Genomic DNA, 13674 nt, shown 5'->3' on the forward strand with positions numbered 1-13674 from the left:
TGTGGCCCCGCTGAGAGTTTGTGATGCAAGAGTTCTGCTGTAAGTTTATAAAGGATTAGGAAATAAAATATAAAAGGCCACACATTTTTCCTAGGAGCCAAAACTTCTGACTGCCTATTCATTTTAGAGATGCTGTTCTTAGTATACCTGGTCATCAGTTATCTGTTTTTGTTGTTATGTTGAAAAAGCTCACCCTTAAGGTGTAGAGCAGATGTGGGATGTGAAGTATTATGGTTAAATCTCCAACTTTGTTTGGATGTTTATCAGGAAAGCGATATGCCAATCCAGGAGCTGCTTAGCCTTTATGGCTATGATGGCACCATTCCGCTCCAAGAAGATGATGATGATGAAGATGAGGAGGAGGAAGAGGAGGAGGGAGAAGATGATGACGATGTTGATAACGATGACAACAGTGGCTGCAGTGGTGAAAACAAAGTAAGTGTTCACGCCAGTTTACAGCTGATTTTCATACAGCTGATTTGTAGTAAACAAGCATTCAAAGTGCTGGATCACAGCGGAAGTAAATCATCATACAGCTGATTTCAGATGCTCTGTGTACTGAAGTCTAACAGTTATTTTTAATTACCCTTCTATATTTCTCGTAATTGCTCTGCATTTAATCTGTATCATGCCAAACTCCTGCTGAGGCAAATTAGAGCGCGTTCATACATACAGCATCATGTCAGAAGGGATTGTGCTGTCCTTCAGAAATACTGTCTGGTTTAAAAGCTGGAATTTTAAATGCCTGAAAGTCCCTTTGTAGATGTGGCTGAATGCTTGTTTCGAGATGAAAGCTGATCTACTGAAACTGAACGGCGCAGCGTGGAGTTGCAGTAACCTCCAATGCTCACAGATGCATCTTTTAATTCAAGTCTTCTAACTTCAGCTTTTTAAATTATATTTTTTTCAGCCTGGCAGTAATTATCCTGCTTGCATTTAAATTGTTAATTAAATCTAATGCTTCAAATACCTTCACAGAATGTAAAGTTTTGAACTTAGAGTCTTTAGAATCCTGTCCTGTGTGCTCTCAAAACAAATTATCTGATTATAGAAGGGTCTTTGCTACTTATGAATGTCATGTGTACTTTCAATAATCCCATCTTGTCACGGGCACAGCTATAGCTTCTCCGTTACCAGTGCTGTTCAGAGTTGCTTCCTGAATGCCATTAAAATATGGAAACCTTTGTACTGTCAGTAATAAAAAAAACCCCATAGGCATTAATGGAAGTTGAACGACCTAATCTGGATTTAAAATGAATACATTTTCTTCTTTGATATCTTACCCATTTTAGAATGTCTGGAATGAGACAAGGTGAGGGATAACATGCTCGATTCCAAAAGTGCTGTAAAAGATTGCTGTTTATATAGGTGAAATAGTTCAAAAAGAAGAAAATTACATAGTTGTATTGCATTAGGAGGACTTCAAGAAGCTAGAAATGGGGAGAAGCTTACATAACAGGAAAATGCAAAATGAAAGTAAGACACACAAGCACTTGATTTTGTCATGCACAGCAGTGTTCCCAAAGTCCCACTTCCTTCTTATGCCTTTGCTTCTTAATTACTTCCTGACAAAACTGCTCTCCCGGCCTCCTCTGTAGTTCTCCAGTTCTGTTACTAGTTGGTTTAAGGTACTGCCCATCTTTTCTCTGAAATGCATGACTTCCCTGTGCCTGTCACTGCTAAGATGTTAGCAGCGAGAGGAGCGATGTCTGTCCCCCTGCAGGGGGACACTTTGCAGTATGCTGCAGAAGAGAACGCGTTCATGCAGCAGTGGGCCTGATAGGGTAAGCAGAGCCCAGCCAGCAGCTCAGCCTGATTGCAGCCCCGTGCCTGCGTTTGAACGGCAAGTCTGCGTTGAGTTGCTCTGCCCCAGGTTGGGTAGGGTTGGAACAAAGGTGGTAAGGAGGGTTGGGCACAAAGAGAACTGGCCAGCCTGTCAGGGTGTTGTGCCTTGGGCTGCAAGAATGAGTGCTCTAGAATTACTCGCATGCTTTTAGCAGAGAGGCAGTAAAATACATCTGTGGGGGTGGAATCGTTTTATAAATCATTCAGGCTTTCTCTGCGAGTGCACATCTTTCTACAGCTTATTTAGCTATACTGCACTTAGCTGTTTTCTATTTTTAAGCTGCTTTAAGCTGCACATGTGATTACACTGTGATGCTGTTAAAGGTACACGTAAACATGTGTCGTGCCCTATGCCCGTGTCAGAGCTAGCAAGTAGGAGTGCTTACAACAGTCATAAAACCCAGACACGAGCTGGACAACACACGCCATGGAAAGCTAATGTATTTTTTAACCATTACTGTCTTATTTTTCACTAATTCTAACAATTGCCGTTGTTGTGACTTCTTTTCTAATAAAGAAGCTGGTTCTTGTCTTTGACCTTTTGGTGGCTCGATGTACAAACACACGGCGTGTCGAGCTGACCCATTCCTGTTGGGTAGAACCACACTGTTGACATTTATTGTTGTGGAACGTACAGTTTCTGTTTGATTGAGAAAAGTATCTTTGTACTGCTCTTTGTACTGAAAAATCACAAGGAAGGGCTTTGAAGACTGAAGTAAAATGTAAAGTGAAATGAAATGAAAACCACAAGGATTTGCTTGAGTCATTTTAAAGCTAGGCATGGTATTCAGCTGTGCTTTGTGTTTCTGATCTGTGTGTCAGAATCCGAGTGCTAAATCTGATCTGCTTAAAATTGTGGTCAATAAAGAACACAATGTGCTTACATGCTTGTTATGGCTCAGTGTGGACAGACCACACCCAGTACAACAGCCACAGTCAGATAGATAACGGGTATTTGGTTTGATATGTTGGCAATTTTGGAGAAAATATTGCCCAAATAGTGTTTCTCACACACAAGGTATAGCTGACCTCCTCTTTGCTTCTGTATATTTCAGGAGGAGACCATAAAGGATTCGTCAGGTCAGGAAGATGAGACGCAGTCATCTAATGACGACCCGGCACCATCAGTTGCTTCTCAAGATCCACAGGAGTTGATTCGCCCTCGTCGATGTAAATATTTCGATACAAGTACGTACAGCTTAGCACTAAGCACAGCTACCTCAAAAGGATTGCTCTTTGCTTACAGACTGCTTAGTTAATTTACCGGTATTCTGTTTCTGAAGTATACATCCAGATATCTATGGATGTGTGTTTGTTCTCTTAGCACTGGTTTTGTTTACCATTACACTCAGTAGGCAACCAGAAATTCCTGTTGTTAGCTGAACACTACAGCTTCTCCCGAGATAAGGCATTCTCTGTAAGAGCAGATACTCTCTTCTTAAAGGATTAATTTGTGGAAAAATGTTCTGAAAAAACATCTCAAACGGCGTATCTCCTTTCGTTCCATGACACCCACATCCTGGCTTGTACAGGTGTGCCCTTCAGGAAGAGATCCTTGCATGCGGAGTCCAGGTGCAGTAAATGGCTTTGGAGACTGATTTGTACAGTGAGGAATGTGATCTAACAAATACTCCTCTACGGAATCTGTAGCCTGTGTGCTGCTACGCTGTGTGATGGCAGCATTCAGCAGGGGATCAGCAGCACCTGCCTGTTCTGTGTGGTATTACCTTCATGCTGGAGCTCTGGCTGCCCGCTCTCACTCGGGACTGCATTATTTTAATCCAAAACCATCAAGGAGCCTCAGCATGTAGCTATGCAGAGGGTTGCAAATATCTTAAATGAGCTCTTATTTTTAGACTTTAGGATAGCACACATGTATTGCACTAGCTTTGGAGTTTTTACAGTGTTCAGCTATGTATAAAATACAACTCAATGTGTAAATCATTTTAGTGCTGATGCTCTTACTCGCTATATATGAATAACCTGTGGTATGGTTGCTTCCGTTGCATTGTGAATGGCACCTACCCCTTGTCATAGGGCCTAAAATTGATGTCAGCCCTTATCCTAAGTAATCTGTCTGAAGCACTGCTATACATCTCTGAGCAGTACATCCAAGCCTACTAAATCCCAGTGGGGCTGACAGAAGCACGCTTGTGAATTTCTTGTGTGTTGTGCTGTAGTTTACCTTAAATTCAGTGGCAGCTGCTGCAAGGGAGAGGGAATGGCAGCAATAAAGCAGGGAGCTCATCGAAAATGGGGTTGAAATCCACATGTGGATGCTGAATGTGCATGCAGGAATACTTTCAGGATGTAACTGTGTGTAGTAAATGTGGGTTGTCTCAACTGCTCCACAGGTGAGTGAGGGAAAACAAGACTTATTAGGAAGGACTAAAACTGATGGATGTATTCATTTGTGCCTTCACTTTTCATAGCCTGCTGCGTATCTCGAGCCGTTCTAAACACAAACATTGGGTGGGTCGTTTTTAAGGCAGTCACTGCTGGAGCATTTAGCGGTGCCAGCCGGCCTGCCTTCCGTGCTTCTGCGGTGTGAGATAAGGTGGCAGGGAGGCAGAGTGGGGCTGCAGCACTGCCTGTGTCCACCCCTCACCCCACGGCACTCCCGGTGGCTGGCTACAGCCCCAGCACTGCCCCAGCATGGTTCTGTGTACATGTTGGCTCATTTCTCCTAGACAGCGAAATAGAAGAGGAGTCTGAAGAAGATGAAGATTATATTCCCTCAGAAGACTGGAAAAAGGTAAATATTAAGGTCGGTTATCAAACTCGATGTTCTGTGAATAATGAGCTGAGCTGCTACCTAGTAACTTTGATCTATAGATCTCATAACTCTTCTCCCTTTTTTTCTCAACAAATATGAGTGTTTTTGTGGTAATAATGTTAAAGACCTCCCCAGAAAGTGAAAAATGCATTTTTCTCTAATGCTTATTTACAGATTGGTTTTAGATTTTGAGCAATGAAAGCTTTAAGGGAGAAAGGATGATACAGACAAATTTTCACTTGCTAACAAAAAAACTGCAAGGCTGTGGTTGCTTAACTTTTTCTGTCTGTTATTTCAAAACAGGAAATCATGGTGGGCTCTATGTTTCAAGCTGAAATTCCAGCTGGCATATGCAGATACAAAGAGAATGAAAAAGGTGAGACTCAGCACTGTTGCTACTGTCACTGTGTGTCAGTTCATTTTCTAGTGGGGGAAAAATAACAGATAGGTTGGACTCACATCACATGTCTTGTGGAATATAACAGCTCTTTCAAATGAAGAATAGAACCATCATCTCAAACTGTAGCTCATCGTGTACTTGGAAGGGGAAAAGAAAGGTGATACTGCTGTCCTCTTGAGTCCTTGCATTCTAACCTGGTAGTTGAGCCAAGCTTTTAATATCAGTTATGCTAACCTCTTTGCCTGGTTTGTTCTGCTTATGTGAAGTGGATAGTAAAGAAATGATGCTGCTGGATTAACCTGTTAAAGAGGTGAAATGGCAGCAGCAGCTGTTTTCACATCTTACAACTCTTCAACCAGCATTAAACAGCTTCTTGTTCTACTATTTGAGTGTTTTCCAGGAGCTCTTTTCCTCTTACAAGCGGAGCCTTTGGCAGTATGCTGTCAATACAATGAAGCAAGGGAAGGCAGACACACACAAACCCAGCTTGAGCTTAAAAGCAGGAATTTCCCTGCTTGCTCAACCCATTACCAAGAATTTGTTCACACTGCAGGTTGGTTTGAGGCTGCAGCTTTTGTATGTTAGTTTTAAACTAACCAGCAGAAAACTCAGTGCAGCCTTCAGAACCTGGGAACATACTCAAGTGGTGTCAGTTGTCTTGCTCCAGGTGCCAGGTTGCTGTAGCTGTGCTGCAGCCTGGTCCAGCCAGAAAAAGGAAAGGTGGTCACTCCTCGTCTTGGCCAAGAACTGGCCAATGCTGGGGCTGACCTACAGCTCTGGGCTTGGTAGCCAGAGAGACTGAAAAGAATGCAGTTTAAGACCAAGTGAGAAGTCAGGAGCTGCTATGAAAAAGGGAAAACAGTAAAATAGAAAATGCAAATACATTAAAGACAACTTGTTAGCTGTGAGGAAGTTGCTCCTTGCATGCTTTCCTGCTACTGTCTGGAAATAGAGTTAGAGTCACGTATTTACCTGGGATGTGGCAAATTATTCTTTATGGATCGGTCACCTGCTCTCTCTCGTGTTTACTCAGCTCTGAATGGCTTCTGGCCTCCAGCAATAAAAAAAAAAAGAGCTGTTTTATGCACTGCACTAACCTACGTAGAACAGTTTCTCATAGCCTTGCACACGGTTCTGTGCAGGATGCAGAACCTCTGTCATGGGCTAAACCTGTTGAGGAGGAAAGTTAAATTTTCACCAGTGTTCTGGGGTTGTTGTTGTAGTTTCATGTACCAGCAGGGTTTGTTATCTGTTGCCACTTCTTTTCCTCTTCTGTGTTTTAAATCTTTTAGCCAGGACTCCAACTGCAATATGAATGCAACTTAGTTAAAGAGTTGTAAAACAAATATCTGGGACTGTATGTTGAGTAATTTCATGCACACATCCCATTTTCTTTCTCATTATGTAAGAAGTCCAGTCCTCTTGGATTCCCCCCCTTCCCCCCCATAAACAAATGCACAAAAGTACTAGCTCTTAAGATGAACCACCGTGCTTTTTGACTGCTCTGACATGCTCTTGTGAGGAAGGATGAGCTGAGTGCGCTGCATGGAGCTAATGGCTCTGGAGTGTGCCTGGAGGTCCAGCAGCTGCTATTAGAGAATTTCAACCAACAGAATTCAAAGATATGCTTTCAGAAGGCTTTGTTTTTCTTCTGAAATAGTTTACCTTGCTGCCATCAGCAAAACTGTGCTGCTTAAATAGAAGAAGTGTAGGGTGGGGAGTTCTGGGCTCTGGTTCTGCTGCCCTGTGATTCAGTAGTGTCTGTCAGGAGGACACACGGGTGGAATTTGTGGAGTTTCGTGCATGAGACCTAGAATCCAGAGCAGAGATTGAAAGACAGTGTAAGGTGTAGTGTGTTACTCACAGAATCATGTTTGTGAGCTAGCCTTTCACCTGCCCTGAGGTATGGATTGATGCTGATGCTCTAAGGTTCCATCATTGCTAGCTTTACAGGAGAGAATAAGCTTCCATATCGCTGTTTCAGCTTGCTTCTCTTTTTCCTCTGCTTACTTCAGTGTATGAGAACGATGACCAGCTGTTGTGGAATCCTGATGTCTTACCAGAAGATAAAGTGATTGAGTTCCTAAACGAGGCATCACGGCGCACAGGGGATGAGAAGGGGCTGGATGCCATTCCTGAGGGATCACATATTAAGGACAATGAGCAGGTACGAACCGAGAGGTGGCATTTGTAGTTTAGTATTACAGAATGAATTATCCCCGTATTTTATTTCAATCCCAACAATTAAAATTGGGCCTGAAACAGCTTATTTATTCCTTTTGGAAATAGAAATATGATGGTTTTTTCCTCTCAACAAATTTTGAACCATTAACTTTGACTCGACCTTGCTTTAGGCATCAGCACGTAGTTCTGTGTATAAGTAATTGTGCATTGTCAGTTCTTTCAATTACAGTTTTCTTGAAGCTTCATGAATTTTCTTTAAAAAAATCAATTTTCGAAATGTATGCAATGAGTGAAAATGTTGAAATGCTTCAGTTGAGTGTATGCTTGGCTGTGTGGTTCAGAGCTGTGGAAATTTAACCAGGAAATGGTCATTGTGCTGTCTTAAACTCTAATGCGGTCCTTCAGAAAGTTTATTTTTCACCTTTTTTGAAGTAAGTCGTAATGATTTATGAAGGATGTTTCTGTGGCACAGCATGAAATCAGTGTTACTTATTGTATTAAACGTATGTCTTCTTGTCTTTGCAGGCGTTGTATGAGCTGGTTAAGTGCAATTTTGATACTGAGGAATCTTTACGAAGGCTGAGGTTTAATGTGAAGGCAGCCAGAGGTGAGCACACACGCACACACACACACACTGCTTGAGCTCTTACAGTGTTGTTACCTCTCCTTTTGCTGCGTGGGTACTGCACACACAGGTGTTCTGTCACAGTGTTACTGCATGCAAGCATGACGTATCAGTGTTCATTCAAGTGCAGCCTTCACTGAATCTCTTCTGGTTCTCTGAGAGAATGAAATCAGCAGCTGTAGAATAAGCAAGTACATCCCTAAAGAGAGCAAGTAAATTAGCTGTTAATTAAGCTTGATATTTGTATTTGTCACCTTAATAACAAGTTAAAATTTAAAATGACTTCTTAGCAACTACACTGCGCATTTCTTTAGCATTCCATTTTTGTTCTTAGAGCTCTACAGTCAGTAAAGTCAATGAAACAAACATGTATAAAATCACATAATTCACAGTTCTAGCTAAAGGAGAATAGGTGTCTACACCTTTTATTGAAAAGGCATGCCACTAAGAAGACCTCAGTCTTGAAGTTTCCTTTGGAGACTGAAGCATTTTGCTGTTTTATTATCGGTCTTTGTACTCATCACAGCAACAGCTTCTTCCCAGTAGCAGGATCTGTCCCAGCTCTGTAGGAATGCACTCCTGTGCGCTGTGCTCCCTGCAGTCCTGGGCACTGTGCTGGCAGCAGCTGTCTGAGCCCTTCTTCCCCCTGCCTGCTCACTGGCCCCAGCTGGCAGGGCAGCTGGCTGGTGATGGCCCTGCCAACATGCCACTTCAGCCAGCCAGCATTTCCCAGCTCCCAGCTGGAAGGGAGAATCTTCCTTTTTGTAGTGGTAAGCCAGATTTCTGGAGGTGGTTCTCATTAGTTTGCAGATGGTGTAATAGACTTGAATGGCACATGTGTTTTCTGTCACTTAAGTTTTCTGTTACTGACCATATGCTTTTATGTTAAGTGTTTTCATTATTGCATTTCCTTGCTTTAGAAGAATTATCTGTTTGGACAGAAGAAGAATGTAGGAACTTTGAACAAGGGCTGAAAGTCTATGGCAAGGATTTTCATGTCATTCAGGCAAATAAGGTACGTGCTGATTCTAAATGTAGTTCTTGCTTTTTCCTTTGGTACGTGGGGTCATCAGAATGCTCACAGCACCTCTTTTGTAGGTACGAACGAGATCAGTTGGTGAGTGCGTAGCGTTTTATTACATGTGGAAGAAATCGGAGCGCTATGATTTCTTTGCACAGCAGACGAGATTTGGAAAGAAGAAATACAATCTCCATCCCGGTGTCACGTAAGATGTGCATTATTCTCCTGTGCTTTTATGTGCTGGCTCTAAATTGTTCTGTTGTACTGCTCTGACTCTGAAATGGAGGGACAGACTGGTGACGCCACGGTCCCAGGTTGCAGTGGGAAAAAAGCCAAAGAAAAGCATACCAGTGTGTATCATGTAATTCCCAAAATACATTTGTTGGGAGTTAGGCCAGCAGTTTGCATTGAACAGCTCTTTCATGGAGTGTGTTCTTTGGTTCAGTGTTTCACAAATGTAACATTTCTACAAATAAGAACCATAGCATCAAAATAGAATGGCCTGGGTTGCAAAGGACCACAGTGCTCATCCAGTTCCAACCCCCTGCTATGTGCAGGGTCGCCAACCAGCAGCCCAGGCTGCCCAGAGCCACATCCAGCCTGGCCTTGAATGCCTGCAGGGATGGGGCATCCACATTCTCATGAGAGAATCTTTTTAAACAGTCGCTTTGCTTTAAATACATGTTTTGCAGTAAGGCATTTGTCACAAATTTCAGATGGGATTTTTGAAATATATTGTTTGGCCAAAACCATATCCTGTCATAGGGCTTATTTCACTGTGCATTCCCCCAGCTTCCTTACAGTTATCTATTCTTCCTGCTTGTTAATACGAGTGTTTCTGTGAACACTGTAGAGCTACGTGCTAGACCAGCAAAGTGAAACTGCAGTACATTCTCTGGTTATGCTGTTAGGGAAGGGTGCCTTCCTTCCTTCCTTGTCACTCACACACCCAACGCAGTGTATTTTTTTTGTACATGCTGAACTTGCTTTCTCTCTCCTGTAGAGATTACATGGACCGCCTCCTAGATGAAAGTGAAAGTGCAGCCTCCAGCAGAGCTCCGTCCCCTCCACCCACAGCCTCCAACAGCAGCACCAGCCAGTCTGAGCGAGAGGACAGCACCACCAGCAGCAGCAACCAGAACGGTGAGTGCCCACAGCAGAGCTGCTGAGCTCACATGCTGGGGATAAGTGATCAGTGCTGCTCTGGGAAGGAGTTCCATGCAGGAGATTCAAAGCACAGTGCTTGTCCCATGAACATAGTTAGGTGTAGGGCAGCAAAGGGGAGGTAGGAGTGGGAAAAGAGCCAGGGCATCATCACTTATCAGGGAGAAGAACCTTAAAAGCGAAGGTCAGGCATTCTAAAGGATCCGCAGTAAAAGCCGTTGCAAGAAGAGGGAGGAGGTTGAGGCTGAACCTGACTGGAAGACTGGAAGCTCCAGTATATGCATAGATGCATACATGCAGCTGTAGTGGGGGTGGCTTCTGGAACACGGCCTTGGCTGCTGTTGCTTCTAGGGGCAGAGGACATGAACCCAGTGTTGACTTCTCCATTCAGTGCGCTTCTGCTTTATTGTTCTGTGCATTTATTCTGCTGCTTCCGCTTCTGTTCTTTTTCTTATGGCTTGTCTCTACCACAGGGCTGTCTGCCAATGGGCCAGGCGACATACCAAGTAAGGATGAAGCAAAACCAGAAGGACTGCACATCAATGGACCTACTGGTGGCAAGAAAACCCCTCACACAGATCTGGATACAAATGGGTATGAAACTGAAAGTCTTTCCCTTGACCCCAAAGTTGCTCATTCAACTTCAAGAAGTGAAAATGATTTTGAAGAAAAAAATGAAAGACCTCTAAAAAGAAGAAGAATTAATAGCAATGGTAAAGAGAGCCCTGGTTCGTCAGAGTTCTTCCAAGAAGCAAATTCCCATGGGAAGCTGGAAGAGCTGGAAACGTTGGACGACTGAATAATAGGAGCAGATTTTATTCCTTGGAGTATATCTTGGGTGTCTAAAATTTTCAGGGTTGATGGGTTACCTTGCAGAATCCAGTTCCATAAAACACTGCTGAGATTTTTCTAATAGCTTCTGGTCAGCTCCGCAGATCTGCTTCTTTGGTTGTGTCAGTGCTGAAAAGCAGCAGCAGAATATTCTGCTCCTGAGAGGTGCCGGCTGCAGCGCTGGGAACACGGAGGCGCTTAGGAGCATTTGAGAACCAAATCAGTGATTTTCTGTAGAAATGCTTCCGGCCAGCAGGAAATGGGGTGTAAGTACACCGTGTGAGCATCGCACAGGTGAACAAACGGGCTGGCTACAATTCCTGATCGCTGGGGGAAGTTAAAGCGAACCCCAGGTGCCAAGGCATGCACAGAGGAGGCACAGAGACTCCTTCCCGAGAGAAGCGCGTGTCGCCTGGCTGGTGAGGAACCCGCCTGAATCCTGAAAGTTACGAGCACAACTATTTTTATATATAGAAGTTTTAAAAGGTAAATAAACCAGGTCAGGTTTGTCTATGTAAAATTGTTGACATCAATGATGTCTTTCCATATTCTTATCTGGGCTAAAGAAATACATTCTGTATTTTTCCAGATTTCTTTGTAGCCTTTGGAAGATTTTTACAGTACTTAACGTCTTGATCACACTGTCCTTTCTTAAAACAAAAGCTTGTATAATTTTCTTAGCTTGTACAGTTGGTAAACTTTTATGAGAGAATTGATATCCTGAGTCCGATGTCAGCTTCGTTTTATTTTGCTGAAGTCTTTTCTAAGAAAAAGAAAAAAAAAACAACCACAAAAAAAAGAAGCCAAACCAAACCAACTGACCTAGAAAAAAACGCTTATCAGGCACCATCGTGGTGTTGTCTTCTCTAAAGCAGTAAGTCATGAGCATCAAGAATGGTTACAAGTCATTTGGTTTTAGAAACATGATTTGTCTTACTTGTTTTATGACCGACAGCCATGTGAAGGACTTGTTAGGCACGACGCTCGCCTCGCACAAGTTCTTTTGCTTTCCTTATACATTTTCTCCTTTCATTTTGAGCTCGGATGGATTTCCTGTAGCCACACGCTGCAGTTTGCCACACCGTGGTCACTGAGATCAGCTGTGAGATTATTAATGGAGTTATTCCAGAGTGTTTCACCTCCGTGTCACAGAGAAGGGGATGGGTGAGGGGCAGTGCCAGCAGTGGGGCGGCCGCCTCCGAGCACTGAGGACCTCACAGGGATGGATGTTTCAGAGGGAGCAGCACTGCCACGTATAAATGCATGGCACAGCACATGTGCAGCTGTACAGCTGCTGCGTAGCACAGCAGCCGCTGAAGGAGGGAATGGGCACACAGAACTCCGGTGCTAGGAGCTCCATCACTGCACATGGCCTGGGGTGATGCTCGCCTTCCCCTGACCCCTGCTTAAGGCTGTTGATGTAGGGTTACATCCATAACACAGACATCCTTAATATCAGTGTTTGTTTCTCTTACAACAAAGGAACAAAACCCTCCAGTTTTGGTTTGTTTTTTTTTTTAAGCTGCAGCTACACATCCTGCTGCGTTAAAAATAGGAAGAAGTGTTTGTTTGTGTAATTCATAGTCTTGTCTCCTCCTGCACTCATTTTCACTAAAACCATCTTTAAGTTTATATAAGTCTTCGCAATATCAGCTTTAAACGTGTGGTCCTACGCTTGGAAAAGCACCTGAAAGGGACAGAGCTGCATTCCTGGGCACAGCCCCGCTCTGCCAACGCCCGGCAGCACAGCGCTGTAAGCTGCTCTGATGTGGAGCAGACACCCACCTGCAAGCAGGCAGCAGTTCTGGGAGGCACACGGGTGGGGATGGCTCCTGCACGTCCCACGGCAGGGCTTGGCTTCCCAAGAGGTTGCTGTCGGTTTGGCAGTCTCTTTCAGTAACAGAAACCCAAAGCGTCGCAGCCTTCCCTTGGAGATGGGCTTTGGGAGGCTGCAGACTCATCTTTCCTCCTGCAGCCCTCTTTTCTATTTTATTGTTACGCATTTTTGTTCACGAGTTGGAAATACTTCCAAAAATTTATAGGAAAGTTTATAAGTAAGTTTATAAGTACGTAAATTGTCTCAGGCTTGTGTGTGAAATACAGCACCCTGTATACTTTCAGGAACGTTGCTTTGTTTTTCCTTACCTTTTCCTGGTGATAATAGAAGAGACATTCCATAATCAACACGTACGTAATGCTCAGCTAGACTTTAGGACTATTTAATTATAATTTACCTTTTGTTCTTGCTGGTGTTTTATATGCAATACTTTGTTCACGTTCTCCAACCCACAGCCACTGTCACTCGATAAGTCATTGCACTACTAAGGCTATTTAAATTAATTGTAGACATTTAGCGACCGGTTTTGTTTAGAAGGCATTCAGTCCAGGTGGAGCCCAGAAGGGGTTGATTTCGGTTCCAGGCTGCGTGGGACAGAGCCCAGACCACAGCACGCCATGCAGGTCGGGGCTCCACGCAGCACCACCGCCTGAGCTGCAACTGAGCAGAGCTCCGTGGGGCGCCTGAGGGGTGGAAGCGGTGTCACAAACAGAGGGCACAGCCACGCATTTACCATTCGTTTTTATATGTTTTGTCACACATAGTAATTTTGCACTGTTAGTACTTCCCCTCGTCTTAACCCTGTTCCCTGTCTGCAATTCTGAGAAAGCTTATTAAAATATTTTTGTAAACATACCGTCTGCATCCCCAATTCCTGCGCGGTGCCATCAGAACCGGGGCCCAGTGATGGGCAGAGCCTTCCTGCTGCACCCTGGGACGTGACTTAGCACAGAGCCACAGCATGGCCTGGGCTGAAAAGGACCACAGTGCT

The 13674-nt window shown here is 43.8% G+C and overlaps 1 protein-coding gene and 1 long non-coding RNA gene across 16 annotated transcripts in view; one reads left to right on the forward strand and one right to left on the reverse strand.

Annotated features, from left to right (window-relative positions):
- MIER1 (MIER1 transcriptional regulator) overlaps positions 1-13538 on the forward strand; it is a 31675-nt gene extending 18137 nt beyond the window's left edge. For 9 of the 15 annotated variants that reach the window (XM_040704696.2, XM_046944530.1, XM_040704693.2 and 6 more), the window contains 11 exons: positions 268-435; positions 2901-3033; positions 3391-3417; positions 4536-4612; positions 4925-4997; positions 7037-7188; positions 7731-7812; positions 8751-8845; positions 8929-9056; positions 9855-9994; positions 10489-13538. In XM_040704696.2, the coding sequence (XP_040560630.1) occupies positions 268-435; positions 2901-3033; positions 3391-3417; positions 4536-4612; positions 4925-4997; positions 7037-7188; positions 7731-7812; positions 8751-8845; positions 8929-9056; positions 9855-9994; positions 10489-10814 (1401 nt within the window). In that variant the 3' untranslated portion in view covers positions 10815-13538. The remainder of the gene's footprint in view (positions 1-267; positions 436-2900; positions 3034-3390; positions 3418-4535; positions 4613-4924; positions 4998-7036; positions 7189-7730; positions 7813-8750; positions 8846-8928; positions 9057-9854; positions 9995-10488) is intronic. The other 6 variants (XM_046944529.1, XM_015291034.4, NM_001031292.2 and 3 more) reach the window with 3 other exon arrangements.
- On the reverse strand, positions 2943-8751 carry LOC121111352. Its single transcript, XR_005861997.1, has 2 exons — positions 7867-8751; positions 2943-6831 (listed from the first exon to the last, which is right to left on the reverse strand). It is a non-coding gene; the product is annotated as an uncharacterized LOC121111352 (long non-coding RNA).
- Positions 13539-13674: the final 136 nt, after the last annotated feature.

The sequence above is a fragment of the Gallus gallus genome, chromosome 8, assembly GCF_016699485.2.
Source record: "Gallus gallus isolate bGalGal1 chromosome 8, bGalGal1.mat.broiler.GRCg7b, whole genome shotgun sequence".
Lineage (NCBI taxonomy): Eukaryota > Metazoa > Chordata > Aves > Galliformes > Phasianidae > Gallus > Gallus gallus.